The 26,915-nt window shown below is 45.9% G+C and overlaps 2 protein-coding genes across 4 annotated transcripts in view; one reads left to right on the forward strand and one right to left on the reverse strand.

The window, feature by feature from the left end:
• Window positions 1–34: 34 nt before the first annotated feature.
• Window positions 35–9,917, reverse strand: F2 (coagulation factor II, thrombin). Of its 2 annotated transcripts, XM_058836821.1 has the most exons (14): window positions 9,761–9,917; window positions 8,702–8,865; window positions 7,710–7,734; window positions 7,464–7,514; window positions 6,854–6,959; window positions 6,643–6,773; window positions 4,745–5,041; window positions 4,260–4,373; window positions 3,856–3,979; window positions 3,207–3,374; window positions 2,704–2,877; window positions 2,415–2,593; window positions 1,096–1,166; window positions 35–340 (listed from the first exon to the last, which is right to left on the reverse strand). In XM_058836821.1, exons 1-14 carry the CDS (start codon window positions 9,837–9,839, stop codon window positions 197–199), a joined length of 1,827 nt encoding a protein of 608 aa, XP_058692804.1. In that variant the 5' UTR covers window positions 9,840–9,917; the 3' UTR covers window positions 35–196. The 2 variants fall into 2 exon arrangements, with proteins under 2 accessions (XP_058692804.1, XP_058692796.1); XM_058836813.1 differs by lacking the exon at window positions 9,761–9,917 and having other exon boundaries at window positions 8,702–9,148.
• A 7,599-nt stretch (window positions 9,918–17,516) lies between these two features.
• Window positions 17,517–26,915, forward strand: part of ARHGAP1 (Rho GTPase activating protein 1) — a 29,218-nt gene continuing 19,819 nt past the window's right edge. Inside the window, exons 1-3 of one of the 2 annotated variants that reach the window (XM_058827702.1) lie at window positions 17,517–17,666; window positions 22,594–22,777; window positions 23,546–23,638. In XM_058827702.1, coding sequence (XP_058683685.1) covers window positions 22,639–22,777; window positions 23,546–23,638 — 232 coding nt within the window. In that variant the 5' untranslated portion in view covers window positions 17,517–17,666; window positions 22,594–22,638. Of the gene's footprint in view, window positions 17,667–22,240; window positions 22,368–22,593; window positions 22,778–23,545; window positions 23,639–26,915 lie in introns of those variants that run through there. The other variant, XM_058827710.1, reaches the window with a different exon arrangement.

Consider the following 26,915-nt stretch of genomic DNA (forward strand, 5'->3'; position numbering starts at 1 on the left):
TAGATCCAACTGCAAACTAAACTCACCATGAATAAAAGGAAGAAGATGGGTTTCAGAGCTTTTATTTTCAAGGGATAAGACTTTTCCTTTGTCAAGTTGTAAGAATATTACTTGTTTTACTTCAGGATCTTCTATGCTTATGTTTTAAAGTGGAGCATTGTAACAAAACTGAGAGCAAGGAAAGTAAATGTTTCATCTATCGCCCGTGATTTTCGATGATTTTTCGCATCCACTTTTTCAGGCGGAATACATGGGTGTAAAATCCATATTTGCCGTCTCGGTCACAGCCTTCTCCCCATGAAACTATTCCCACTTGATACCAACGGTTGTCATCTGGGTTCTAAAGTAAAGAAAAAATGGTATTGGGACAAAGGAGCAAGAGACTTGATAGAATCAGAGAATCATTAGGGTTGGAAAAGACTTCCAAGATCAAGTCCAACCTTTGACCAAACACCACCATGTTAACCAAACCACAGCACTGAATGTACTCTTTCAGTGAAGAAATTCCTCCTTATGTCCAGCTTGGATGTCCCTTGTCACAGCTTGAGGCCATTTTCTCGTGTCCTTTGCTTGACAGAAAGAAGATGCCGAGGGCCACCTAACTCCAACCTCCTTTCAGGAGGTCTCCCGTGAGCTTCCTTTTCTCCAGGCTAAACGAGCCCAGCTCCCTCAGCCGCGCCTCGTAAGACTTGTGCTCTGGATTGTTTAGCAGATTGTTGATTAGATTGTTGCCCTCTCATCTAAACCTTGGATGTGCTTCAGCCTGTTTAATGATGGATGTTACCTTGGGATTCAGACTGGCATCTCCAACAGAGTTTGTTGGAGTAATTTTTTCTCTACTCTTAAATCTGTAATTAAGAATTAGCCATCACTCATGCGTCCTGCAGGTGATCTCCCAATATGCTGGGAGCTCAGTATAGAAATGGGGCTGGATGACTGCAGGATTTGTCTCCATTACTCCCCTTGGGCACGAGCTGAGTTTGCTTCAGCCACTCAGCAGTGGCTCAGCTCTGCTGCTGTTTATTAGAGTATGAAGTTCAGCATAGAACAGACCTATTGCTGTATGTCTTATAAGCTTGAACTTGTTGAACATACCTTCATTACAAAAGGTCCCCCACTGTCCCCTTCACAGGCATCTCCTCTCTTTAATGCATCAGGACTGTAACCTACAGGCAAGAAAAATGGACATTTGACTGTAGGGGGAGTTGGCTAGTGTTGGCCACATTTTCTTTAAAGTTTTGGGATACATGGCATGTTTTAGGACCCATGAGATTGTTTTCTAATTCTGTCAACTCTTGGACTTGTGCTTTTCACATATGTAAAAATTCTAAGTCTGCATCTATCTTTGCAGCATTCTTGAATCCACCCTCTGTGCTCTCATTCCTGTTTTTTCATCAGAATTGCTGTTACTGTCAGCACTGACACTGTACAGCAGCTGTAGCTTGAGCTACTGTGCTTTTCTTATCTTAGAAACTTATTTGTAATAATCCATGTTCCCTGTTCTTCTGTTTACTATAGATACATTGTTGTCCACACTTTCACCTTCCTGTCACTCTTGAGTTCTGCTTGACCTTTCCCCAGCTGTTTTCCTAAATTCTCACTATGAGGAGAAAGAGGATTTTGTTCATTCCTGACAAACTAGATAGTATCCCTGCATTTTCCCATCACCCGTGTCTCCATTTTTTTTTCTGTATGTCTGCATCTCAGCTATTTCAAAGAATGTTGTCTAGAAAAAGAATCAATAAGAACTGTGTTTTCAGCACACTCATGTAATTGATTTCCATCCTAACTCAAGCAATCAAATGTGTTTAAATGCAAGCAGCACAAATTTAGGGAAAAATCACAAGGCTTGCTTGTAGAAACTGATAAAGTCTGCACAAGTGAAGAATTATTAAATTCTTCAGCAGAAATTATTAAACTGCTACGTAAATCCATGGTCTCTTGGTAACTTGAATTCTGTGCCCACTTCTCACTCAAAAAGGGTATGATGCTAAAAGAGATTTAGGAAGGTAGGAGCCTTCAAACTTTGTGGCCATAAGTATGAATGGGCTCCAAAAGATTGAGATAGGCTAGTAGATAGGATAATAGGTGTGCAGCCTTTAATTCAAGAAGTCACTGAACTGCTCTATGTACTGGTGAAAAGATAATTTTATTTCTGCTTAGTTGTCCCACAGCTGCTGCTGCTACTTAGTACCATTAGACTTGTGCCTTACACAGATTGGAGTTGCAAACTTTATTCCTAGCTTTAAGTATTCCAGCCCTCATGTTTTCTGAGAGCTGAGAAAGTTCTTATCATAGGGAAGTTATTCTTTGTGGAGGGCTTTTGCAAATTTATCAGAAGGTAACCTTGCTGCACGAGTCACACCAGGAGCTCAGAACCCTTCACTTGTGCCTGTGACTCCAGTGTTACTTACCTGCACAGAACATGTTGTCAGTGACTTTAACTCTGGTGGATGCCTTGCAGGTACTTTGATCTACAATGGGCAAATTGACCTGTTGCAGAACTGTGGGCAGGTTGGAGGGGTTAGTGGCCCATGTTTCTTTCAAGTTTCCCCAGCCAGTTACCCTCCCTTTGTAACCTGCCAGCATCAGCCTGTGGAAGGAAGCACAAGTATAATTAAATGTATTGCAACAGCTTTCTCCTGCCTGGCACTCTTACTGCAAATAGCCTTGAGAAGTCATCTTTTTCTCTCTCCTCCTCACCTCTGCACAACCTCTTTGGTAGGTAGGCAGACAGGATGGATGTAGTCACTGAAGCTGATGGGTCTCTTTAAGTGCATGAGTGCAATGTCTCGGTCCATGTTCTCTTTCCAGTTGTACTTGGGATGGATGATGATTTTATCCAACAGAGCAATCTTCTCTTTATTCTTTTCATATCTGAAATAGTTATGAAGGAAAGAACTTGCTCTACAGTAGCAACTGAGAGTCTTCTAGAGTTTGATACTCTCAGCTTTGTACCCTCTGAGATAATGCTGTCTTTACATAGGAGCACCCTTTTAGATTTCCCAGGCTTCCTTGCTTTCTTTCACTTTAACCTTTCAAGATCAGCAAGAGCAGCAAATGACAGCCCCATTAGATCCTGTTATTGAGAGGCATGTAACATTAGCTATAATATTTCCTTGGATACTGAATGACAGCCCAACTTCAAAGTATCTCATAACTTCAAGAGGAAGCCTAGTTCCTTCTCACTTCATTCAGACTCTTACTTTGCTCTTACGTGCTTGCCAATCCGCACCAATATGTCATTTGTACTTAAGTTCTTATCCCAGGGTGGATAAAAAAGACAATGAGCAGCAGTCAGGATCCAGGTGTCACTGATGAGGCTGGCACCACACAGCAGCTCCTGAGGAGACTTTTTATAGAGCATCACCTGCCTGAGAGATGAGGAAGAAGGAAGGGCTTAGCAGGACTAAATGGGCCCTGCTAAAGAAAGTGCAGAATTGGCAGTGAGCAGGAAACAGCATTGCACAATACTGACAAAACTGCCTAAGTAGGTCTGTAGAAAAAGTCTTCCTAGACATGTATATCCTTTATAGTAGGCCATTTTCCCCATTTCTTTCACCTGGAGAAGTTTCTCATCCTTTTTATTTCAGCAAAGCTGGAAAGAGGAAGACGTGAAGATGAAACACACCAACACACTTGCTTCCTCCAGTTCTTGCATTGCGTACTTGATTCAAAAGGTGAGTTTCTTTCCAGCTATTTTAGTACTGCTCTGTCAACCACTTTGAGAAGCTTTAGATTAGAATCTGTAATTTGTGCACACTGCCTAAGATAGGAAGGCTCTTTTATTTCTACCTGCTTGAGCTGAAGAGAAGAGAGACAGACACAATTCCCAAAAGCAAAGACAGTACTTACCAGGGGGAGCTGCCAACTTCTGCATCATCACCACCAACAACTCTTCCTGTGTAGGAATCCAACAGCTCCCTCTCACTTTTGTCTGTTATCTTTTTCTTCTCAAATAAAGGACGACTGCCACAATCTGAAAAAACAAGCAATCTGGATTTGCTGCTCTACCTGATTCACAGTGGACAACTGTTGTCTGCTATCAGCATGCAAAGCTGGAAGATCTTAGAAAGGAAGTGCTTACTAGCTCCATGATTGGAACTGGATATTGACTTCCAAGAGTTCTTCAAGGAATTTAAGTATCTTCCCCTGCTTTTAACAGCTTTTGGCTAGCTCATGTTTCTGAGGAACAGTGAATAGGAAGAAGCTCCAGCCCTTCTGCAAACATGCTATATATAGAGAGAGTTTTTGCTCACCTGCTTCACCTGAACCAAAAGTTTTTTCATCAAAGAAGGTTTTGAACTCTTTAGGAATAGTAGAACGTCCTGATATTCCCTCAGATTCTTGGTTCTCATCCTCTAGCGAGCTGTCTGAGAAATGGAAAGACAAACATGGTAAAAGGCTTAAGTGTAGTTGCCATAATTATCAGCAATGTAAATGTTCCTTTCCCCACAGAGTGGGTCTGATGAAGAAATGATGTTTTAAAATACCAGTGTTCTTTCTGACATGCCTTGTCCACCACTGTGAGTTTTCAGGGAGAAGAGAATACCTGAGAGAGGTAACAGTGCTTTGCACTTAAGGCAGGTTAGTACATGTGATATATGGACAAACAGGACTCCCATGGGCAGACTGCATGTACATCCTTGTCTATGCCTCCCAGGCCAAGCACTTCATTCTACTCCTGTTGTTATTTGTTGCTGCCTCAAATGTGTGCCTTCCCAAACCTATGCAGACTTCTCACCGCAGTAGTGCAGATCACAGTAGTCAAAGTAGGGTGGTTCCTCCGTGACGCACCAGACACCCTCATCATCTCTGTCTGGATTCCGACAGTAATTCTCCTGCAGCTCCACTTCTGGGTCAATGTCTTTTCCTTGGAGCACCTCTTTGGCTTTCTCGGAGTTCCATGGCAGACACTTAGCTCCAGACACAGTGACTGAGAGAGCCCCTGTGTAAAGCATGCCTTTCTCTGGTTCACAAGGTTCCGTTGGGGTAGGTTCTATGGCCGGTGGAGTAAATGGAACGGTTGTTCTATCTTCACCTGGAAAGTCAGAGAGCTGTCCTAAGCCATAGCTATGTACTCAGAGGTGCTGTTAACAAATAGCACCACACCCCCTTCTCTAAAGCCTGGAGTTCCGTGGAGCCTCCCATTATGTTTGGGAGCTCCCACTGTGTTCCCATGCATGTGGTGGCCCTCTAAAATATTGTGGTGTCAGAGGTGGTCCAGCAGTATGTGAAGTGAGGCTGGCACTATTCATCACACTTCTCTGTCACTAAGGTATAAGGAACAATATTGTGTTCCCTTCTGGGGCATCTTTGAGAACCAGTTTAAGGGACGGGTAGGTGTCTCAGGCATCAAAATTCTGCTGTATTAGGTCCTCCAACACCTTATTCTGAAATGCTTAACTAGGCCATATTTGCGGGAGTCTTTTACTGTGCTATTCTATTGAAAGGGCAAATTTACCTTTTGCCAATGTTTCTATGTCTAATGATAAGTGAAAATTTTCCCTGCAAGACTTTTCACACTTTTTCTTGCAAGTGTCCTAATGACTGCAAGTTTTAAGCAGCATTTCGTGAATGATCTGTTCTTGCTTGGTCTCAAGGTGCTTTCTCCTTGTGCACAGGGAGAGTCCCCATGTGAACAGAGACCTTATTTGACTATTCACTCTGGTCTGGTCCACAACAATCACTGAGCAAGTAGCAGTCACCTTAATCGGTGGGGCTGCTCCTGTTTTTTGACTCATGTCAACATGATTACAAAAGAACTGTGCATAAAACCAAGGCTTTTCTAATCCTGCTATATCTATGCACATGCAAATGTAACTGTAAGATACTGCAGGTCAGAAATATGCTGGTGAACAGAAGTAGCAGATGTCTGATGGCCTCGAAGCAGGGCAGTATTTCTTCTGCAGACCAGAGCAATGGTAATGGTTTTTAAAATATCAAAATGCCCCATGTCAAAATGGTTTCCAACCTCTAACTTATGCTTATGAGTTGTTGCTTCTAGTCTATGTTTTTGGAAGAGAAACTTCTGCTGTATGAGAAGATTCTCTCCTTTACCAGTTCTTCTGAGACAGAGGCCAAGTCTCAGGGAAGTCGCTCTGTACTGGGGAGAAACTGGAATGTGTAAATGTAGGGGGATGGTCCTCCATGTCCAGTGCAAGGATGAGAGAATGGCATCTTCTCTTTACTCAAAATTGTATTAAACTGCACACCTCCACAGGAGAGAATGATACTAAAGCAGGCAGTCAAGCAAAAACTACTTATTTTGTCCTAAAGGTAGGAATTCAGAACAAAAAACATTATTGACCCATGTCTGTCACAAATTAGAGACAACTGCATTAGGATTTTGGGGTGACTGACTAGAAAAATATTGTAGCACATTCTAGGGGACTGCTGAGACTGGTTTTAATTTAGATCTAGATTAGCATAATGTAGACAAAACAGCTCATTATGTATGGACAACTCAGTGACTTTTCTTCCTCAGCTCTTTTACCCTTTAAGATGCAGTTTCTCTACTCCTACTGACCTCTGTTCATGTAAGCATTCCCCCTCCTTAACCCTCTCCTTGACTGCTTTAGTATCAGTCTCAGTGCAGTGTTTTACTGTGAGTGAAGGGGTCTCTGGAGTGCTGAGGCATACCACACACGGGGATGGGACACGCCTCTCGTTCCACTGTTGGGTCTCGAGTATAGCACCATGGGCCCTCTAAGTTGTTGTCTGGGTTTCTGCAGTAGTTCTCAATGAGGTTGGGATAAACGGTGGCATTAAATCTATGAGAGACAAAGCTGGTTAGGCTAGCAAGGAAGGACCTCCCAGAGAACTCTTAAGGGTATGTGGGAGATGAACTTACTTAGGAATATGTGGATATTTGCTTGTCCACACTTGACATTCAATCCCAGACTTAGTGTGGCTAATTGTTCCCCGATAGTTCTGGCCCAGCCCAAGAGCGCAGTTACCTGTCAAAATCCCAACACAGTGTAAGCCAGAGTCAGTGGAGAACTGGATGTTGCATTTTTCAAGGTCAGAAGTACCATTTCACGTATCCCTTTAGCTTTTGCTGGGTGTATGAGCCTGCACAACAGAGGCATCCTCTTCCTGTGAGAAGAGCACACAGCCTAAGTTTTCCCTTCCTTGTCAGAGGCTGCTATCCCTGAGGCCTCTGTGCTTTGCTTTGGCTCACAGCCTTTCTGAGAGACTGCTCACACCTGACTGTGTCACAGGGATAAGGATATTTACCCCATGCTATTTCAGTGCACAGGGCAGATTGTCTGTTGAAATGGTTAGTGGGGAAATAAAAAGTAAGAAATAATTTAAAATTCCTCCCCAGTTATTTTTCTTTATAATTAGATGGCTTAAACTCTCCAACATCAGTTTAATTTTTTTTCTGTATAATCTCTGCAGGAAGCAAGTTCCTGGCACTCACTGTATCTGGGAGATTGAGGTCAGCATGAAGTTCATACCTTCTAGACAAGCATCCAGAACTGTCCTGGACATTCCCAGGCCCTGACATACTAGCAAAATAAGAAGAAAGAAACACATTATATGAAAGCAATCCAAATAAGCATCATCATTTGAATCAATTTATCATCTAGAGACAAACCAGTGCTTAGCCCTGGAAAGTGAGCCCTTAAAAGGGAGCCATCTCTCCAGGATGAGACAGTGCGTCCTAAGGGATAAGAGTACCTGCAGGACTCAGAACAACTTACCTTGGTATTTTGACCAAAATATGTCCTGTAAAATAGAAAAAAAAGAAAAGAAAAATATGTATTTAGGGACACAGAACATCACATTTTTCTTGGCTACTGCAATTCAAATCAGTAAGCGAATGTCCCATCACAACAAAAAGCCTAACCTAGCTCTGTTTATACCAATTACTATGGAGTCAAAGCTAAAACTTCCCATACAAAACCACATTCCCACACATCAGACTCAGGAATCAAGACAGTAGACCAAATATGTTTATAACCTTCATCAACCTGCAGAGCAAGCAGAGCTTTCTGTAGAGCAGTGGACTACAGTGCAGAAGTCCAAGCAGCTGAACCTGGAATTTCTAAGGCCACAGATCACATGTACATATTGCTCAGCTCTTTGGATCTACATCTCTACCATGCAGCCTGAGGCTGATTGCTTTTGAAGTATTCCACAGAGGTAGCATCTTGCTGGCTTAACCTCCTAACTGTTTATCTGTTGTATTTTTGGGTGTGGAATTCTGCAGGGACATCAGCCTTGGAGCTAGGAGGAAATTCCAAAAGGATGCAGCACAAATTTGGCAGAGTGAGTGAGTCTGGAAACCAGAAAAAGAGACAGGGTGTGCAAAAGCTTCAGCTCAAGGGAGTCTGAGGCACCTGCACTCAGTGTTTGGCTGCTATGCCAGTGCTTCTGTGAGTGTCTGGGGCAGCAGCTCTCATGTGTGAGGTACCATGCTGAGCTGGTGGAAGATGCTATTCAGGACCAATGGCACCTTGTCACTTCATGCATGGAGAGGGAGAGAAAAGAACCTGAGCTTTCAGATGTATTCCCTGCAGTATCTCAAGGAGGGAAGCTCCCTAAGGAAGCCTGAGCTTGCCATGTGGTGTGCACACATCAGCCTCATCTTTGGTTCACAGAATTAAGTATTACTACCCTGGCCTCTGGCTGTGTGTAACCTGCTGTTGTCTCCCTACAGGGGCTGGCTGGGGGAATGTTTCCTGGTACGTACCGTCTGATCGATGGATTCCAGGGCTTCAAAAGCCTCCTCATAACTGCATTTCTCCTCCAGGCACTCTCGCTCCAGGTTTCCCTTAAGCATCTCTTCTAGAAATCCCTTGTTGGCACGTCGGTGGCGCCTGAGCAATGAGAGTGCTTGCCCCTTTTCCAGGAAAACTATCAGGTCAGAACACTGCCAGTCAAAGGGCTGCTCACAGCCAGAGGGCACCTTTTTCTCCCCTTTCAGTTTCCAAAAACCACATGCAGCTGCTGTGGTGATCCCACAGCCCAGCCTCCCCCAGTGCACCATGCAGAGAGGAGAAGCCGTGTCAGGTCTACACTTGATCAGAGCAGGCTCTCTAGAATTCATCCTGTCACAGCTCCCATCACTTAGGGAACAGAAGTGACAGGAGCACTGCTTCCTCAGCAAAGCTGCTCTGCTCATTTGCAGTTAGATAGAGGCTTGTTTGCTTTGAGCCTGCTGCTGCCCCTGTCTCCAGCCACTGTATTTCCAGCTTGCCAACCTCAGACCACTGTGATAAGCGCAGCTTGGTTCCATTTCATATTCAGAGCCCCTGATTTGAGACCTGGAGACAGGTCTTCCCCCACACAGTAGTGGGTCTGAGAGGGCTTAACCTCCTGTTAAGAAGAGACATTTAGAGACTAATAAAAGGAGCAGTGAGCAGGAAGGTGGCATATTTTGTACTACATAGTTTTGATAAGGGACAGCTGGGGAGGCAATGGAGAATTGAAATCACCTAGGTCAGCTGAGGAACTGTATCCCTAAAAGCCCCATGGTTGTGTTACACTCGATCCTGGATGGAGCCACAGTACCCTGCCATTTCCCAGGTGACCCATAAAATCCACTGAGTTGCTGTCACCAACTGACAGATGCAGCTGCATTCTCCTATGTTAATTCCAGTCTCAGCACCCTTTTGCTCCCAACTTAAAGCATTTAACCTGTCCTCTTGACTTGAGGAAGAAAACTTGCCACCTGTGTTACCCCTGGAAAGAACTAACCTCATCTTTCTTCCTCCTGTCATCTATTGGTACTTCTTCCCTTGAATCTTACCTCCAGCATGGCTCAAGGTGAGGTGCAGAAGGCTGAAGAAGAGCAGGCCCCTCAGTATGCTGGTTTTGGTGTGCGCCATGCTGTATAGCCCTGGCTGCAGGGGAATTGCAAAGGAAGCAGAATAAGCAGAGTCACAGCCCTGCTGGGTTAATATTGAACCAGAATGAAGAAACAGGACTCCAGGTCGTGGTGTGTCAGGGACGGTGGGACTCATCCCTCCTCTCTTGGCATCTCTCCCTCCTGTCAGAGCATCTTTGTTTCCTTACTTCCTATTTCATATGTAGGAAGATGGCATGAGTAACAAGAGGACAAGTTTGTCCCAGGGCACAGGGAGAACTTGGGCTGGAGAGAGGTACCTCTGCCAGCTCACAGTCATCCCAGCCAGAGAACTTTTGCTCCTTTTCCCTTGCTTTGCTCCCGTGTTGTCCTGGCACCATCACTGCCTCCCCACAGTGCTGGTTCAGGTCCCTGCCACTGGCTGTACTCTAGCAGCCTCAAATGCAGGAAGACTTTGAGACCTCCTTAGCCATTCTCAGTCCTTCTCTTTTTAGCTGCAAGCCCCCTGATTCTTCCTAATGCTCAGTTGTCTTTCCTACCTGCAGTTATCAGCAAGCTCAGCTCTTTTGGCACCACAATACACAGTTTCAGTGTTCCCCTTTCTCCCTTGCCCATGACAAGGAGCAGAAAGGGTGCCCTTGACAGCCCACTGTGAATTTAAATTTTCCTCTCATTTAGGTCAGCAGTTACATTGTCAGTGCATTCTTCACAATGCCTTGTAATTCCCAATTGAGTGGAGGAGGATGAAGCAGCATGAAGGCTGGACTCCCCCTTTTCTTTCCCCCATAGTGGAACATACTAAAGTCCATCTGAAAGGAAACAGAAACTCTGAGAAGCAGGGAGCTAGCACACACAAAACCAGCCAGGAAAACAAGGGCTTCCAGGAACAGGGAGACAGGAATGGTCTGGATGTCATGATATCAGCTATTAAGTCAAGAATTGGACTACCAGAGCTGGGAAGGTTCTAATGATTGCTACAGCAAGCAAACCACTGGCAAGAGTGGAAAAACAGCAGAAAGCAGGGCAGTGTGGGGGTGGTCTCAGGAACTGCCTCATGGAACAAAAGTGCTTCCTTCCCAGCAGGGAGCATATTTTGTGCCGTGCCTCTGTGCAGCTGATACGTCTGTAATGTTTATCTCCATAGAAGGAGTGCAAATATTAGCATTAGGGTGGCTGAGGAATGACTCTGGACACTGGTACAAAGAGCAGTTGCAGAGGCTTCCTTCCTCACATAAGAGTATCTCTTGTTCTCATCCACACACGTCTCTACTCCCTGCTCTGGATTTTGGAAAGATACCTTTAGGATTGGCTGGGATTCCCTGGGTGGAAATGACCTGGGTGTAGAGTGTGTGCATGGGATTAGACACAACCCTGGAAATACCCGTGTTACTTAACAGGGGAAGCAGCATTTAGGCAGAGAGCATAGGCAGGGACAGGAAAGAGCACAAACCAGAGCGGTGAGGTCAGAGCTGCTGCTGTGTCCCACACAGCCACCTCCACTCCTCACTGAAGGAGGAGGTACAAGCAGCTTTCGATATCCTCAATCACTTTCTTTTTAATTTCTGCATCTCTGTCTCTTCTTTATAATAACCAGGCAGCCTTTACACTGCAGCTTAAGTCAACGTTGTTATACTTATGCATAGGTGTTTACCTTCTTCTTGTCTTCCCTTTAAAGGAAAAGGTCTTACCATCTTCCATGGGATCACGCAGTATCTAAGGCTAACTTTAAGCGATGCTACAATACAGCAGTTAAGCTTGGTCATCAGACAGGTATGAATATCTTTTAATACTTATATATGGCATCCTCCTTTAACATTACTTTGTTCTGGTTCCTACATTCATTTTGTTGCTTAAGCATTTGTTTGAAAAACTTACTGAAACTGATGATGATTCTGTCACTATGTCTGGCTGCTTCTTTTCCAGCTGCTATTTTTCTTTCCCCCATGATACAAGATAAACCCACCTATCAGGGCAACTAGGTTGTTAACTGTAACTGCTGAAACCTTTTATCTCTAGGTTATTCAAGGCTACATCTATTGCTTAGCTTCCATTTCTTTGGTTTTGCTTTGTAATTGGAGATTTTCACTACATCCTGGGACACTTTGCAGCCCTTTCTGGTGTCTCACAACAATGTCAGTAATAAAAGATGCTGACTCTTCACATTGTGGCCTTTTCTCATTCCATAATGTGCTTCTAGGGCTGCTCTCTGTTTCTCCCATTCCTGTGGTTAGCCTCTGCAGCAGCACAGCATGCATCAGGTATCATCTCTCCAGGAGTGACTTTTACCACTCTGGCATTTAACACTTCCATTCCTGTAAGCAAATTTTTATAATTTAATTTTTTTACTGCCTTCACTCACCCATGAATGATGGATGCTATTTTCTTTCTTAGGACAGGAGAGTTAAAATACCTTTACCATCCAGAGTTATGGCTTATAACACAGTTGGGAGTTTTGATCTCTTTCCTTCTATGTGTTGATTCTTCTTTTTAAGTAAAGAAAGTCTTTGGCAGTTTTTTTTCCTGTGTAACTACTTTTCAGCTTCCAAGGAGCAGAATATAGGTGGTTTGGTCTTGGCCCCTTTTCTTGGGCCTTTGTCAGCTCTGTGATGGATACAGTTTGCTGGTTCAGTAGTTGGGACATTTATCAATCTGTTCCTAAAGTGAGTTATACACTTTGATCAAAGAAACACCTTGGGTACAATAAGAAAGATGAAACCCTTATCCCTTCACACGGGGGTTCCCCTGTCCCTGAGAGCCAGGGACCTGCCAGGTGCAGGGGGGACTTCAAGACCCAGAGAATTCTCTCCTTCCCTTACAGCCTGCTCCTTTGCATTCAAACACTTTGGTCAGGTTTAAACCAGTTTACAAGTTGGCCAGGGGCTGAACCCTGACCCTGGTGTGAGGTTTAAATGTAACACTTGTGTGCATGCCTGACACCTGGTGTGGCCCTGCAAGCATGAAGGACCCCAGTCATCGAAAAGACATTGGCATTGGTCACCCAGGAGTGTTGCAGCAGCACCCCAAAGCTTTGGTGAAGCCCTGCCAGCATGGTGGGCCTCGCCAATGCAGGAGAGCTGTGTGCTTGCTGCCTGAACCTGTAATGGTAATGGTGTGCAAGATCTCCAGCCAGCTGGGTAATCCATGTCTGCTGTCCTGAAGCATAACCTTCACTGGCATTGAAAGCAGCACACTGTGTTCCCCATGCCAGCATATGGCACCAGGCAGGCACACATCTGTTTCCTTGCTATCCTTCTTCCATTATCACCAGGATCCTGACAATTGCAGGAAAGGTAATACACCGGCGTGAGGGCTTGTTATGGATCCAAATAAAAAAGGCACTCAGAGCCCACTTTGTGGTCATTAAAATACATTTGTTGGGCATAATACAAGAAAGGGTATAGCATTAGATAATCCCACGCCTCTTTAGATGCTGCAAACACCAAGCTATACAGCACTGCACAGCTATCTAGTCAGGACACAGCACCCTGTACAGATCCCATCCATGTTGAGGTTTATCAGCACCATGGTCTTTAGGGCTTTTATAGGAATTTCCTAGGAGTAAACAACTTTATGTGTCATTTTGCTGTCAAGCAAAAGGTTCTTCACATGACAACATGCTGTTTCTAAGACAGACACAGTGGTGACATCAGCACTAGGGGCCCATGGGATTCACCTATGGGTTCCTCAGAATTAGCGAGCTAAGTTTATCTTAGCCAAGTGATACGTGCAGCACAGCACAGACATGCTCCCACCTACTCAGATCAACTGTTAGGTGAACAATGTTTCTGTGAAGACCTCCTAATTCATAATTGCTCATTGTATTTCTCTCCTATTACCTTAGACTAAAGAAGCAGGTCGGCTATTTAGGCAATCAGGGTCTGGGTTCTCCCCACCCCATTGTTCCCCCTTCTCTCCCAGTTCCGCTGTGACAGAGGGCAACACGCTTCAAACGCAGCACGTGAGCCCAGCTCCAGTGAGAACATTCTGCAGCTGTGTCAATATTTGAGTTTGGATAGGCACCAAAGAGAGAACAGTAGGAAGCACACTGCAGCTTCAAATACAAGCCACCTTACACGCCTGTGCTCCAAGAACTCGGGGAAGACTTAGCTCATGTGCCCCTATAGAGAAAATAATTAAAAATTAGAGCACCCAAAGGTTTATCGACTGAATTCACCTTCCATCTTTGTGTCACATCCAAGTGGATCTCACTCTAGCACCTTGTCTGCAAACAGGTTGTAAAAGTTCATGAAAAGAAAATTTATGTAAAAACTGCAAACAGCAGCTTTTAGGAGTATCACAGGAGCTGCATTCATAGCACCCCAAAAGGGAACTGTGCTACTTATGATTCCTTGGTGCCTCTATATTTTCCTCTTGTGCAGTGGGCATAAGAAACCCAGAAAATTTAAAGTCACTAAGCAAGACTAAACAAAAAACTTTGGGGAATTGCAGATGTTTGAGTGTCATAAGACAGAGAGCAAGAATAGCTAAAACTGAGGATTCAGCAAATGAAAGTACTGTTCCTATAACATGTGAAAAGAGAATGCAGAGCAGGCAAGTCTGAACAACCTATTAGGTCTGGTATTGTCAGCCCTTCCTAGGAGGTCAAGTTCACATAGCTGTGCACTTCGTTCCTGCAACAGGACTAATTTACATCAGCAAGCCTCAGTTGGCAAACAGGCACTGAAGAAGGTGGAGCAGAGGGGATATTGGGATGTAGTTGTGGCAGTGCTGTCTTTTAATGTTTTGGTGCAGGCATAGGACAGTAGGGGAAGAGAGGAAGCAATAATGTGTGAAGAGAAATGAAAAAAAATTACTGAACCCAACCTGAAGTGGAGAGGAAATGGAAAATCTTCTAAGCAGGGATGAACTAGTCAACCTTATGTGGAGAGTTGAGGAGCCTTTCAGCAGGGGACACTGAAAATTGCTCATTGAGACACAAAACTATCCTTTTCATGTCCTCAGACAGACTGTCAGGTCACTGTAAGTGAAGAAAACTGACAGCAAGCAAACCAGGTGACAGCAGAGAAGGAACACTCAGCCCTAGCTCCAAGGCAGGACTTTGCTTCTGCTAATTGTGTAAAATGTTCTTCATATTACAAGGTACCTTGTAAACACTTGGGAAGCTGCTCTCCAGTAATGTCTGGCACCAGCATGAGCTTCAAATAATCAGAAGTGTTGCTTAGCTCCAAGAATAAAAGCCCAGGAAAGTGCCTGAATAGCAACAAGTAATTAAAAAACTTGAAAGGAAGGCACTGTTTAAAGTCACTGCTTTGAAACTTTTCCTGCCTTCCCCGCAGTGCACTGTCACTGACTGACAATGTAACACAGGCAGAACAGAAGCACTGCTCATTAATGCTGTGTCTTCTCTAGGAAGTTATTCCCATCAACAGCCAATGCCTTCCCTGTGCCAGGCCCAGCATGTGGCATGTGTAGGCTCATAGCTTCAGTGAGCAGCTACTGCAAAGACCCACATTTATACAAGCAGTTACCTTCAAGACTGCTAATTCTGCCTGGGGCTGAGCCATAGGGCCTTGTTGCTAACAGAGAGATGAGAGGGCCAGGTTTTGGTTTTTTTACCTCAATTGAATAAGTACAGAAGATCAGCCAGGGCGTCTTGGGACAGCCAGTATCAATCTTGACCTCTACCACTTCTGCCACAGCTTCTGAAGCCCATTCCCTCCTGGATGATGACCACATCACAGCGTGAGGCCTCATCCTGCATCATAATGCATTTGTCCCCATGCTCAGAGAGGATGATTTTGATTATATCCTTTGCTCCTGGACACATGGCCTTTGTCCCATGTGCCCCAGGATCTGGGATCTGCCTTGAGACTGGTAAGTAGCAATGCTGACTGTGATCAGCAGCTCAGCCTCACTCACAGGCCTCAGCACCTACACCATGAGCGAGGTGGGCTCTGCCACAAGCCCCCCCCTACTGGCCTTTCCTCTGTGGCTTCTTTCTTGCTGCCTGAGGTAGGTCCACAGCAAGTGAGGCCACTACTCAGAGTCCTTTCCCACCTTGTGGGTGAGCACATGGTGCACAAGGCTCTGGGGAAGAGTGTAGCCCATACCACAGGGCTCACATTTTCAGGGCTTGCCAGCCAGGTGGGATTTCTGATGGCACCACAGCTTAGTGGCCAGGGTGTAGGACTTGCTGCACTGCTTGCAGGTGGAAGTGCATTCCCCCATGTGCAGGCATGCATGGTTGCACAAGGAGCTGGGGTTGGCCAGGTGACACTCACCTATGGCACCCCTTGGGACCAGCTGGGCCAATCCCAGTGGCCAAATGGATCTTACTGTGCATGCAGAGAGAGAGACAGCGTGCAAAGTCCTTGCCACACTGCTGGCAGGACAAGGGGTGTTGGCCCTGGTGCTCCTGTAAATCTCACTTGGGGCAGCAAACCTTGTTACACTGGGTGCACTGAAATGGCCACGCAGCCCCATGGGCCAACGCGTGGGCCTTGAAACTCCCTGCTGAACTATAGCTCTTGCCACACTGCGTGTGCAGGAGGGGCATGTGGCCAGGGTGGACAAAGTAGTGCTTCTTGGGGTGGCAGAGCCACAGGAAGGCTTTATCATACTCTCTGGAACACCAACTGTGCTTTATCATCCCCTTTTGGGACAGAGATTTAGAGGAAGGCCTGGGCTGCCAGACTAATCCTCTACCAGCTTCGTATACTTCTCCTACCCCTCCAGTGAGCTCTTCCGCCCATGCTCTGGGAATGCCAGTCTGAAGTTTTTGGAAGCTTTGCTCTCCTTCTCACAAATCTCTACAGTCTGTCCTATAGGACTGGGTTTCTGGCATTCCTGCCCAGTTGTCCTGCCACCAGAGTCCTGCAGGTGCTTCTGGAGTGGGCTGGCCAGAGCATGCACCTTGCACGGCTTGCCAACCAAAGGAGCACTGAATCAAACCGTACTTGAGGGAGACAACAGATGCAGACAGATGCTGCCTGCTGTCCCATTTACACTTTTTTCTGCTGCAGATCTGGGAAACACACCCTTATCCAACTCTTCTTTGCACCTACCACTGGTCTTAATGGTTGAGATGGGCTCAACGTGCTGAGTCTCAGTCCCCAGCACCCTGGCTTGCCATGGTTTATGTTTGGAAGCTTCTTGCAGCCTGTGGAAATATTTGGAGGACAGCCTGCTAGCAGGGTCACTGAGGACTGTGGTTTCACCAGCTACCGCCTTGGAGACCTCGGGATCCCCTGCACAAACACAAAGGCGTAATGGGTGAATTATCGCTGGCTGTTATGTGACATGATTGCTGCTGGATAAGAGGAAGATGAACGCTGGAGATGGATACTCTGCTATGCAGTAATCCTGGGGCTCTGCCATGAGAACCTTTACTTTTATGATCTTTTTTCCTTTTAAACTGGGGAATAGGGACGAATCTCTGATTTCTCACCACAGACACAGTACCCGTGCAGCATTTCTATTGTTTCACGAGCACTATTTCTAGGACGTATTGTCATGACTGGCATAAAGCAAGGCGACACGCTCTTCCTCGGCTGGTAGCTCCTAAAAGCGACTCGAAGTCCGGACCGCCGTCCCACAGGGGCTTCAGAGCGCACACATGCCGGGGATAGCTGAAGGCGCAAACGCGATGCTCGGCAAGGCCGGGCCGCTCACCGCACTCACGAGAGGCTCCGCCTGCGGGGGGTGCCTCGGGCCCCCCGCGCCTCCTCGCCCCCTGGGCCTCGGGCGCTCCGTGCCGGCGGAACGCGGCGAGGGAGCGGCGGACGCGCCCGGACGGCGGCCGGCAGCGGGCGGGGCGGGGCGGGTTCCCCCGGCGGCGAGGCCGCGCTTCCGGCGAGCGGCGGTGACAGGCGGGCGGCGGCAGCGGCAGGTACCGGCACCGGCGGGGCGGTGTGGGGTGCCTGGAGAGCGCGGCCGGGCCCTGCCTGCAGCAGCGGGGCCCGGCGGCCTGTCCTGGTGCTGCTGGGGCAGGGGAGCGGCCCGGCGGTGGGGCTGAGCGGGCCGGGGCTGGGCCCGGAGCCCCGAGCGATCCGCCCGGGTGTTGCCGGGCTCGCCCTGTGTGGGGGAGCGGCTCGGTTCAGCCGCGCTGCGCGCCTGGCGGGAAGAGCGCGGCTGCTGAAGCGCCGCGGGCACCTGGGCGGGGAGAGCCGGGCCGGCAGCCCGCGGTGTCCTGCTCACCGCTGATCGGTGCTGGCGGTGCAGGTACCGCCGGAGCGGCGCCGCCGGGCCTGCTGCTGGCTGCTCCCCACCTGCGGCGGGGCTGGCGCTGGGGCTGGCTGCCGCTAACCCCAGTGCCCAGCAGCAGGGATGGTTCTTGTCCTGCCTTCAGGCAGCTGGTGTGTACCAGGGGACCTTTGTTTCAACAGTGTAAGTAGCAAATCAGAGTCTCGTAAGCAATCTTGAGGTTCGCTCAGGCGTCTCGCAGGAGATGGATGAGTCGAAGGGAACGGGAGGGAACGGATGTATTGTGGAGAGGGTGATGAGGAGGAGGAGGGTGCAGCCCGCGCCGGGCTGTGTGTGCCCCACAGCTTTCCTCACATGTGAGTCCTGGGCGGGTCCTGCACGGCACTGAGAGCAGCCTCTGTACTTTGTGCGGCAGCTCCGGAGAGAGGACACTTGGAGAGTTCAGCGCTTTTGCCCTCAGACCCTGCAGAGAACCAGTAAGGGGAGGCTGCCTGCTCGCTAGGGTGGATTTCCAGCAGGCACGGAGGTGGCCTTCAGCAAACGGATTGAGATGATTGGGGAAGGAAAGCTGCTCAATTAAAAAGCTGTTGGAATAATGAGGGACCAAAGAGCTTCCCTGAGCAATAATTTGTCTGTCCTGAGTTTATTGGTCGTGGTGATCCATGACAAGGTCTCGCCCTGGACCTCTTTGTTCTGTCAGGGTGGTACCAGTGTAGTGATGCTCTCGGTGGTATCTCGGATATGTCTCGATGTGAGGGAAGATAAGGGTTGAGCTTTGTAGGTGGGTCTTGGTTCTGGAACTCATTCATGCACGTGAGTACTCTGAAGGTCTGCTGCTTAATAACTGCTCCCTTTTCTTGCAATGTGCTTGTTTTTAACACTGTAGGAAAGTGCAGGTTCTTGATTGATGTGTACAGAAAAAGACATTTGTGCAAATAAGCCGGAACTGGGAGGAGGTGTGGATGGCAGCAGAGTCAGAAAAATAATCCCGGAACTGGGAGTGCATTGCATCTGACCATTGCTTGTTCATCTTGCACAGAAGAAGAGGCCACTTTGCTTCTGTAATTCTTTATTGTAGGTACAGCTCCAGGATGTGGTAATATATGCATGGACTTATTTTGAAGTGTAATTCACTTCTGAACTAATAGTACATCTAGAAGAAAAACAGGAAAAGGAAACTACCAAGCAGATGTAGCTTAGAAATAAGTGGTAGAAAAGTAGTGAAATTGAAATTGCAGAAAAAAATAGTTTGCATGAACATCAGCTACCAAGATTTTCTGGATATAAGTGAATAGTCTTCCCTGGGTAAATTCTGGATCTTATACAAGGAATCTTCAGCTCAGAATTTGTGTGAAAATTTTATTTTAGTGGTCTGAGTTCTCTTCTTTAGCAGAATGTGCTGTTTTCCATCATATGTCTCTCTTATGCAGGAAAGTTAATTTTTATTACACAGCAAGTGTTCAGGTGCAGTGTAGTTGCAGAAGACATATTTAAGTACTTGGAAAAAAAGGTAATGGTTGGCTTTTTAGAGCTTGGCAGTAAGCAAGTGCTTCTGCTGTCATGTGTGATTCTTTTGTTTTGGAATGTTTGGCTAGAATTTTTGTTTTTTCAATCTAGGTCTGTAATTTTTCTTATTTGCTGTATGGAGTGTACCACTTGCTTTTTGTAATGAAATTTATGTAAAACAGGTGCAGTTTTTAAACTGAGTTAAATCTGTTGAAATGCTCTTTTATTGTTAAAAAAACTTGAAGTGTTTTTAACTAACACTTTACCCATGTTAACAACTATATCACCATGATACATATGGACTCTCCATTTAATGACAGATCCTAGGGGTCATTTTTGAGTACACAGGGAAGCATCTCATGCGGCTGCAGTATTGGAAAGTAAAATGTGTATCCTTGTATGAAGATCCTCAATTTGTGTCTTACATCCTAACTCCAGTTATCTCATTCTCAGAGCCTACTAGTTCCCAAGCAGGTAGAGGGTTACATGTCCTAAACTGCTGTATGGTTATCTGATGTGAGACCCCATGCTTTTGTTGTTTACATGTTGGAGAAAATTCTGCAAAACCTTCTGGGGCTCTCTGGGTACTACAGTCTGGTTCACAAGAAGGATCTGAAATCTAAGAGGTCTTTTGCTCTGGATCCTGCTTCCATTAGCACCATGGAGCAGTAATCTACAACCAAGGAATGAAGCTGGCTGTGAAACCCACATGAAGGTATCTGGAGAGCCTTGTCTATTTTTCCAAGGAGTGAGGGAAGAGCAGTATCCACTGGGCTCTTTTTGCAGTTTGAGTTCTACTAACAACTTCCACATGGTGCCACACTAAGATTAATTATATGCCTCAGGGGAAATCCCCCAGTGCTGTCTAATAACCTGCTCTTCTGTCTCTGGACAAGTGCTGTAAGCTGACTGAAGCCAGGTGGTGATCTGTGTAGGAACAAGTGAGAACACTTGGTGACTTGCTGGCCCTATGGCAGTACCATCACTGCTCTGTGAGGGGATTTGGATTTGGTCCCCAAACGTTTCAGGACCCAGCTTTGGGGAAGTGGTTGTCCCCAAGAACTTCCCATGAAAGGCATCTCAGTGAATGGCAGCAGTTGAATGTGGATCCTCTGTCCTCACTAGGGCCGGGAAGTCCCTGAGAGCTGTGAATGCTGAGAGGCTGCCCTGGGGAGCCATGGATGCTTCCTCAGCATGGAGCACTGGCTTTTGGGTCTGCTGAGCTCCTGTGGGAAATGCTTTAAGCTCGCTGAGTCATAGGAGTCAGTGCCTGGTGTTACCATAGAAATCAGATCAGCTGCTAGGGGTGGGGAGTCCTTGTCCCTTGGCTCCACTGCTGCGTGGTTCCAGCATGAACTCACGGTGCTAGGGAACCTGATTTCTTGCTCCTTGCCCTGTCAAGATCAGAGGAGGTGAGGCAGCTCTGGCAGCCCTCACCAGAGGGCAGGGTATAATTTTGCTTGGAACTTTGCATGGCTGCAGTGGTGGGACCCTGTGTGTCTGATGTGCTGTCTTGATGACCTGCTGCTTGTATATGTCTTGCTCTTTGATATTTTGGGAAACATTGCATTTGATTAGCAATACTGTCCAATCCTTTGGGAGCCCCAGAGAGGTGAAAACTGGTTGCAAACTGGTGAGTAGCAGATAAGGGAGGACAGGAAGTAAATAACATTGGAATGGTCCAAAGGGAGAGGAAAAACACTGAATATCCAATTTCCTGTGCTCTAAAAACGCGTCCTCAAGCTTGGTGCAAGTATAGACCTGAGCATGGATGTGACACCTTCCAGAATTTAATCTCTCACAGGTTTTGTCCTCTGTGCTGTCTGTGCAACTGTTTCATTGTTTTCTCTACATGAATATGCACATTCAAGCTCTAGGGATGGAAAGCGCAAAACATCATTGCCGCCTCTCCATTCTGCCAAAGGAAATAGCTTTACTGTGAATATTATTTTCACACTAAGGTGTTTTGCCTCCTCAGATCATCTTTGAACCCTTTGCTCTCCTCATAAGGCAAAATAAGCACAAGCATCTCTGTGAAACAGTATTATAGAGACTCTTTCTGATGCAAGGTGTCACTTCATTTTTCTACGGTTCCTCTTGGCTTGCTGCCTGCTGACCACTGAATTACTGTCCATGTAATCCAGACCTACATAGTTGTCCTTTTTAATGTTTCCTTGCTTACTTCCAGGAGACTGAATTCAGAGGATAACAGCTGCTTCCCAAGGATTGTCCCTGAATTGGTACTTTAGGAGATCCTGTATGCTGTGCTAGCTCAGTCCCAGTTTTAATGTATCTTCTGCTTCAGATGAGAGTGAGAAGTATTTGCAAACAACAGCAAATGCACTGAGCTGTCTGTTTCTTGGACCCTCTTAATTCTTTGGTCTCCTTATGGCATGCTTGGTGAAAAATATTCAGGCAGTATGGCTTTAAGTGAAAGAGACGATTCCTTGCTGCTAGCTATTATGTAGGAGAAAGGATTTGTTGGTGGTGCTGAAAGGGGATGAAGATTGTATGTGTATTGTTCTCCCTGTTTTATAGCTCAGCCTAAAAAATTCCTGTTTTGAGGAGATGTTCACTTCTCTGTTCAGATCCCAGCACACTGAAGCACCCACTTCAGTGCTGTTGAGAGCTCTGGTTCTCCATTATGGGGAGAAGGGGGGGTGATTCTTGGGAAAGCTTCCAGCACTGGGCCAACTGTGGAAACAGCCGGGCTTTGTGCCAACCGTTTGGAGGGAGGGGGAGCTTAGAGCCATACAGGGAGTGTATCAGGCCGGGGCTGGTGCAGCCTGTCGCCTTCTGCAGAGTCCTGGTGCTGCTTCTGTTTCAGGAGAGAAAAACTGTTCTGTCCAGAGCTGTGGTCAAGCAGAGACTCCTTGAGAGGGTTGGTACAGCTCTTGATGGCCTTTGATAGCAATTGGCATGAAAGAATCTGACATGTTGAGCCTCCAGCAAGGAGGAGGAGTTGCTGCTTGTATTAAGGGGGAGGGGAAACAATCTCTGGATAAGTAAAGGTAAGGGAGTATTGGGGGGAAATCAGTGAGAAGAGGAAGTGCGTCTTCGGGGAGGTAGATTTGTGATCTCTGTGTCTCACCTAACAATCTCTGCAGTCTGTGTTCTAGACACTGCAAAGTAAACTGTGATATTTGGGGACCATGGCTACAGACCCACTCTCGGAGCTTCAGGATGACCTGAACTTGGATGATACCAACGAGTCCCTCAGTCAGCTCAAACTGGCCTCCATAGATGATAAGAACTGGCCAGCAGATGAAGTCCCTGCTTTTCCCAAATCGGGTAAGTACCCTGCTTGTTTGGGATCTGGGTTTTGGCCAAAAAGCAGTTGTTTGTCCTGCAGCATTGTGGTCATATCTACATATTCAGAGAGCCCCAGATCAATTTAAAGCTTTATAGCCACATTAAACTTGCACCACACCCAAGTGAATCAGCCTTAGTTTTGAATAGCCAGCTGCTGTAAATATGCTCTTCTCAGTCCTGTGCCTGGCTACATTTTGGTGCTGACAGTACAGATGTGCTGTAAATCCTTGAGTGTCATCCATTATGGTCTCTTGCAGGAGAGTTTGGCCTTCTGTACAGGAATAGTCTCAAACTTCCATCTGGGAGGTGGGGCTGGAGACCTGAGTTGTTGCTCTGAAATCCTGTGCTATGAACTATGAACAAAGAGGTCAGGAAAATTAGCTCAAGGATGTACAGGATGACCATCCATCATGGGGACTATGTTAAAATCCTCCTTTCCTAAAGAGCCATGGTGGTGTCCTCGGGTTTTGTCTTTGTGAATATTTGTGACATATCTGAATAATGGTTTGAGAGAGTGTACATTGAGGGACACATATGGCTCTCATAGGACTGACAGGACTCTTCTGAAGTCATTGCTGCTCTTGTCCATTCAGAATTTCAAAAGTGGTTTTTCAAGTTGTACAGTTGCATACATTAGTCCCTCCCATGTAGTAGTGCCATTTTTTCTTATACCTCTATCTCTTTGTACTTGCCAATAATGTGCTCCAGATCCCTCCTCTGATTGCTTGTTTCTTGTACTTTGTGCAGATGACTCCAAAGGCTCCCCTGAGCCTGTCACTCACCTGCAGTGGAATGATCCCTACTATGATATCGCCAGGCACCACATTGTGGAAGTAGCAGGTAGGAACCTTTCTGTTTTCTCCTTGGATGTCTTTGCAGTTGGACTGAGGAAGGGCTTTTCTAATAGATCTCTGGGGACATCTGCTGTTTGCCAAGCCCAAGTGGCAATGACAGGTGGTGAAGAAGGGACACCAAACTTCTTGAATGTTTGTGATATGTGTGATTTTTCATTGACTTCAGCTAAACTTGGGTTACTTCTGGCTTACTTGGCTCTTGCTGACTTGATTATATTATTATCAGGACTCAGTTGCTTTTGCTGATTTTTTTTTAGCTATGACTCTTTACTACATCCCAAGCACAAAAGTGTTTTTTGCTTGATAATGTCACAGAAATTACCTAGTTAAGCAATACAGCTGTAAGGTCCTCAGCTGACTGGGTAATCCACTATAGGTGGCATCACTCATATCTGAATGACCAGAGCTGTCCAGAAATAACATGTACAGAAATCCAAAATAGGGGGAATAGGCAAGGAAGGACCTGTTCGTTCAGGGTCACAAGCATTTGGATTTTCTTTGTGTGTTCTTGTCCATATTATTTTATTTACACTAACCCTTGGTGATATACTGCTGGGACCTCCATAAGAAAGAGTTTTGGGAGTATTCTCCAGGTTGGTGTGGTGAGCCTGAGTGAAGGGTAAGGCCAGTTTGTCTTGTGTTCCTTGTTCTTAAAAAAAAAAAAAAAAAAGAAGCACTTCTTCAACTTGTTGTGACTTGATTCATACTTCCTGCTTGACTATGGCCACCTCCTACCTCTCCTGCTACCACCTCCTACCCCTCCTACTGCCATCTCTCTGTACCTTGGTCCTTGCCCCACATGTGAATTTTCAAGGAAGCTGGAGTCCTCCTGATTCAGGGTTGTTCTGCAGCAGAGTTTGACTACAGCAGAAAGAGTCTCAGGCACTTACTTTGGTGAGAGTTGTCTTGATATCATTCTTTTCTGGGCAGTTTTCTCAAATGAGCTTTTTTTTTCCTAATGTCTCATGTTCCATCTTTTGTAGAATAAAATTGTAATGGCAGGCTCAAAACATTTTTGTGTATTGTCTCCCGCTCAGTTTGACAGGCCAGGTGTTTGATATTTGGGCCATTATGCCTTTATAGCTTTGCCAGAAGTGTTTTCATTTACAAATGTGTTACTAAGCTTCTTTTCCATGGGGCTGGAGTTTCAGGACTGGGGTTTATAGAGGTCTGCACCCTGGTCTCTGGTGCTGAAACTGGAAAGGGATAGATGTGTGGACTCCACCATTTCAGTGGTAATAGTAAGAATATTTGGAATGCGAATGGTAGAGGTAACTGGTGTTTGAGGACTCTGGGAAAGGATGAGTTAAAGTCGTTTGCTTTAGACTAAGCTTCAATAGCTTAGCAGAGTTTAGATCAGAGACATTGATAAGATTAGAATGTCAGCCCAAACCAAGGATATAATTTGTCTGCTGCCTCCTGACATAAACACCACTCTTTCTTTGGGATTTCTGTTCCCATGGGATTGGGATTTCATGTTCCAAGGTAACATGACTTTTCTTTGACAAGCTCTCTGAATGGAATATCCCTCCAGTGGAGATGTGTGTTAGCAGCTGTTGGAATGTAGCCATTTGACACGGTCTAGGGTAGCAAATGAAGAATTAGCCAGCTTCCTGAAAAGATTCTGGGATGGGATGGCAGCTGACTGGGAGCCGTGCCTGCATTCTGAACTCTTCCTCGTTGTGGTTTAAATTTGTATTCCTAGTGAGCTCTGTGTCCCTGCAGCGTCTCTGTATAGTGCAGAAACAGCTCAGAGAAGCTTCTGTTCCTGGCTCTTGCTGGCCAATTTTCACCGGTAGTTGATGCGTCTGAAAGCATGTGATGGTCCCACACACGGCGTGTGGTGTGATGCCTTTCTTGGCACTGGGAGAGCTTGGAGCACAGCTCCAGATAGAGGATTTGTTGCCATATAGGTTTGAGACTTGCTGGTTTCTCATCTCCTGAAAGGAGAATTTATGAAGTTGATCTAAGGGGTCTGACTTGTAATCTTAGCTTCAGGGTGAAGTTATTATTTTTTTTTTTTTTTTTTTTGGTCAGTAATTGAGAATTTTAACTGTTCAGAGTGTCAGACAGAGTAGTGTTCTCTGGATTGTTGTTGCGGGCAAACAATCTGGGAAAGTTTGGAAAAATCCTATTAGAGGTAGCCTGAAGAATAAAAATCTCTGGAGGATTAATATGAAACTGCTCAGATCTGCCTCTGCTGACAAATTGTGTTTTGCAGAAGCTCCAGGTGCAATGAACACTGGCTATGCTGAGCCTGAAACAAAATTACCCTAGTTCTCTTGTAAATATTAGCAAATGGCAGCAGATCAAGGATATTTTTTTCCATTCTATTGATTCATTGGCTTTCTGTCCCATGTCCTTCCCTGTTCTGCACTTTAGAGCAGAAAGCTTGTGGCTGCCTCTGTTCCTGCCTGCCCTGAAATATGTTCTGGGATGATGATGCTATTTTGAGACAAAAGCAGAAGGCTGGTTCCCATCCTCGGGCTGAACTCCATGATCCCAGTGTTATCCTGTGTGGTCAGAAAAGTAATTGCTTCTTGCTGGATGTGCATGGTGTTAATAGCTTAATAAAAGCCCGGTTTTGATGACAAAAAGTTAGCACACTCGTTTTCTAGCTGACCTTAATTTCTGAATCAGTCCAAGGCATGCTGGATTTGAAAAGCCTGGCTATCTGACTTAAGAGGGTAAATAACTGAAAAACATTTTGCAGAATTTGTTAGGAAAATAAGTTTTTGGGGTTTGTTTTTCACTTAAAAATAGTGCAGCTGTTTCATGGAGACTCTCCTTGGTGCCCCATGCTCCTGTCTTTTCTGGGGACTGGGATCTTGTGGGGAGAGGCTATCCATGGGAAAGGAGCAGGCATGTCACTGCTGTCCCATGTGGTGGTATGTTACACAAAAATGACACCAAAAGGCATCCAGGCCACAGTCCTGAGGGAGTACTCAGAACTGGAATATTGTTAGGAATCACAGTATTTTAGTTTAAGGAAACATTCTTTTGGTTCTGGGACTCAATGCTTTTCTGAAGAAAGATGTTGGTGCTCTGCTGGTCCTTTCAGACTTGCCTTAAAGTGTGTGTTTCTGGAGTTTTTACACAGGCTCTGGAGAGGTCTCTGTGTGGTTTTGTTTTTCTTGACTCTGAGTACCTCTTTTTGTGAGCACTGTAGCAGCGAAATTCTTCTTTACACGTGGCCAGAAGCTGAAAGAGAGGAGGTTTGATTTCATTGCACAATCTACTTCTGCAAAGTGTGTTTTTTTCCT

Source organism: Poecile atricapillus, chromosome 1 (genome assembly GCF_030490865.1).
Source record: "Poecile atricapillus isolate bPoeAtr1 chromosome 1, bPoeAtr1.hap1, whole genome shotgun sequence".
Classification (NCBI taxonomy): domain Eukaryota; kingdom Metazoa; phylum Chordata; class Aves; order Passeriformes; family Paridae; genus Poecile; species Poecile atricapillus.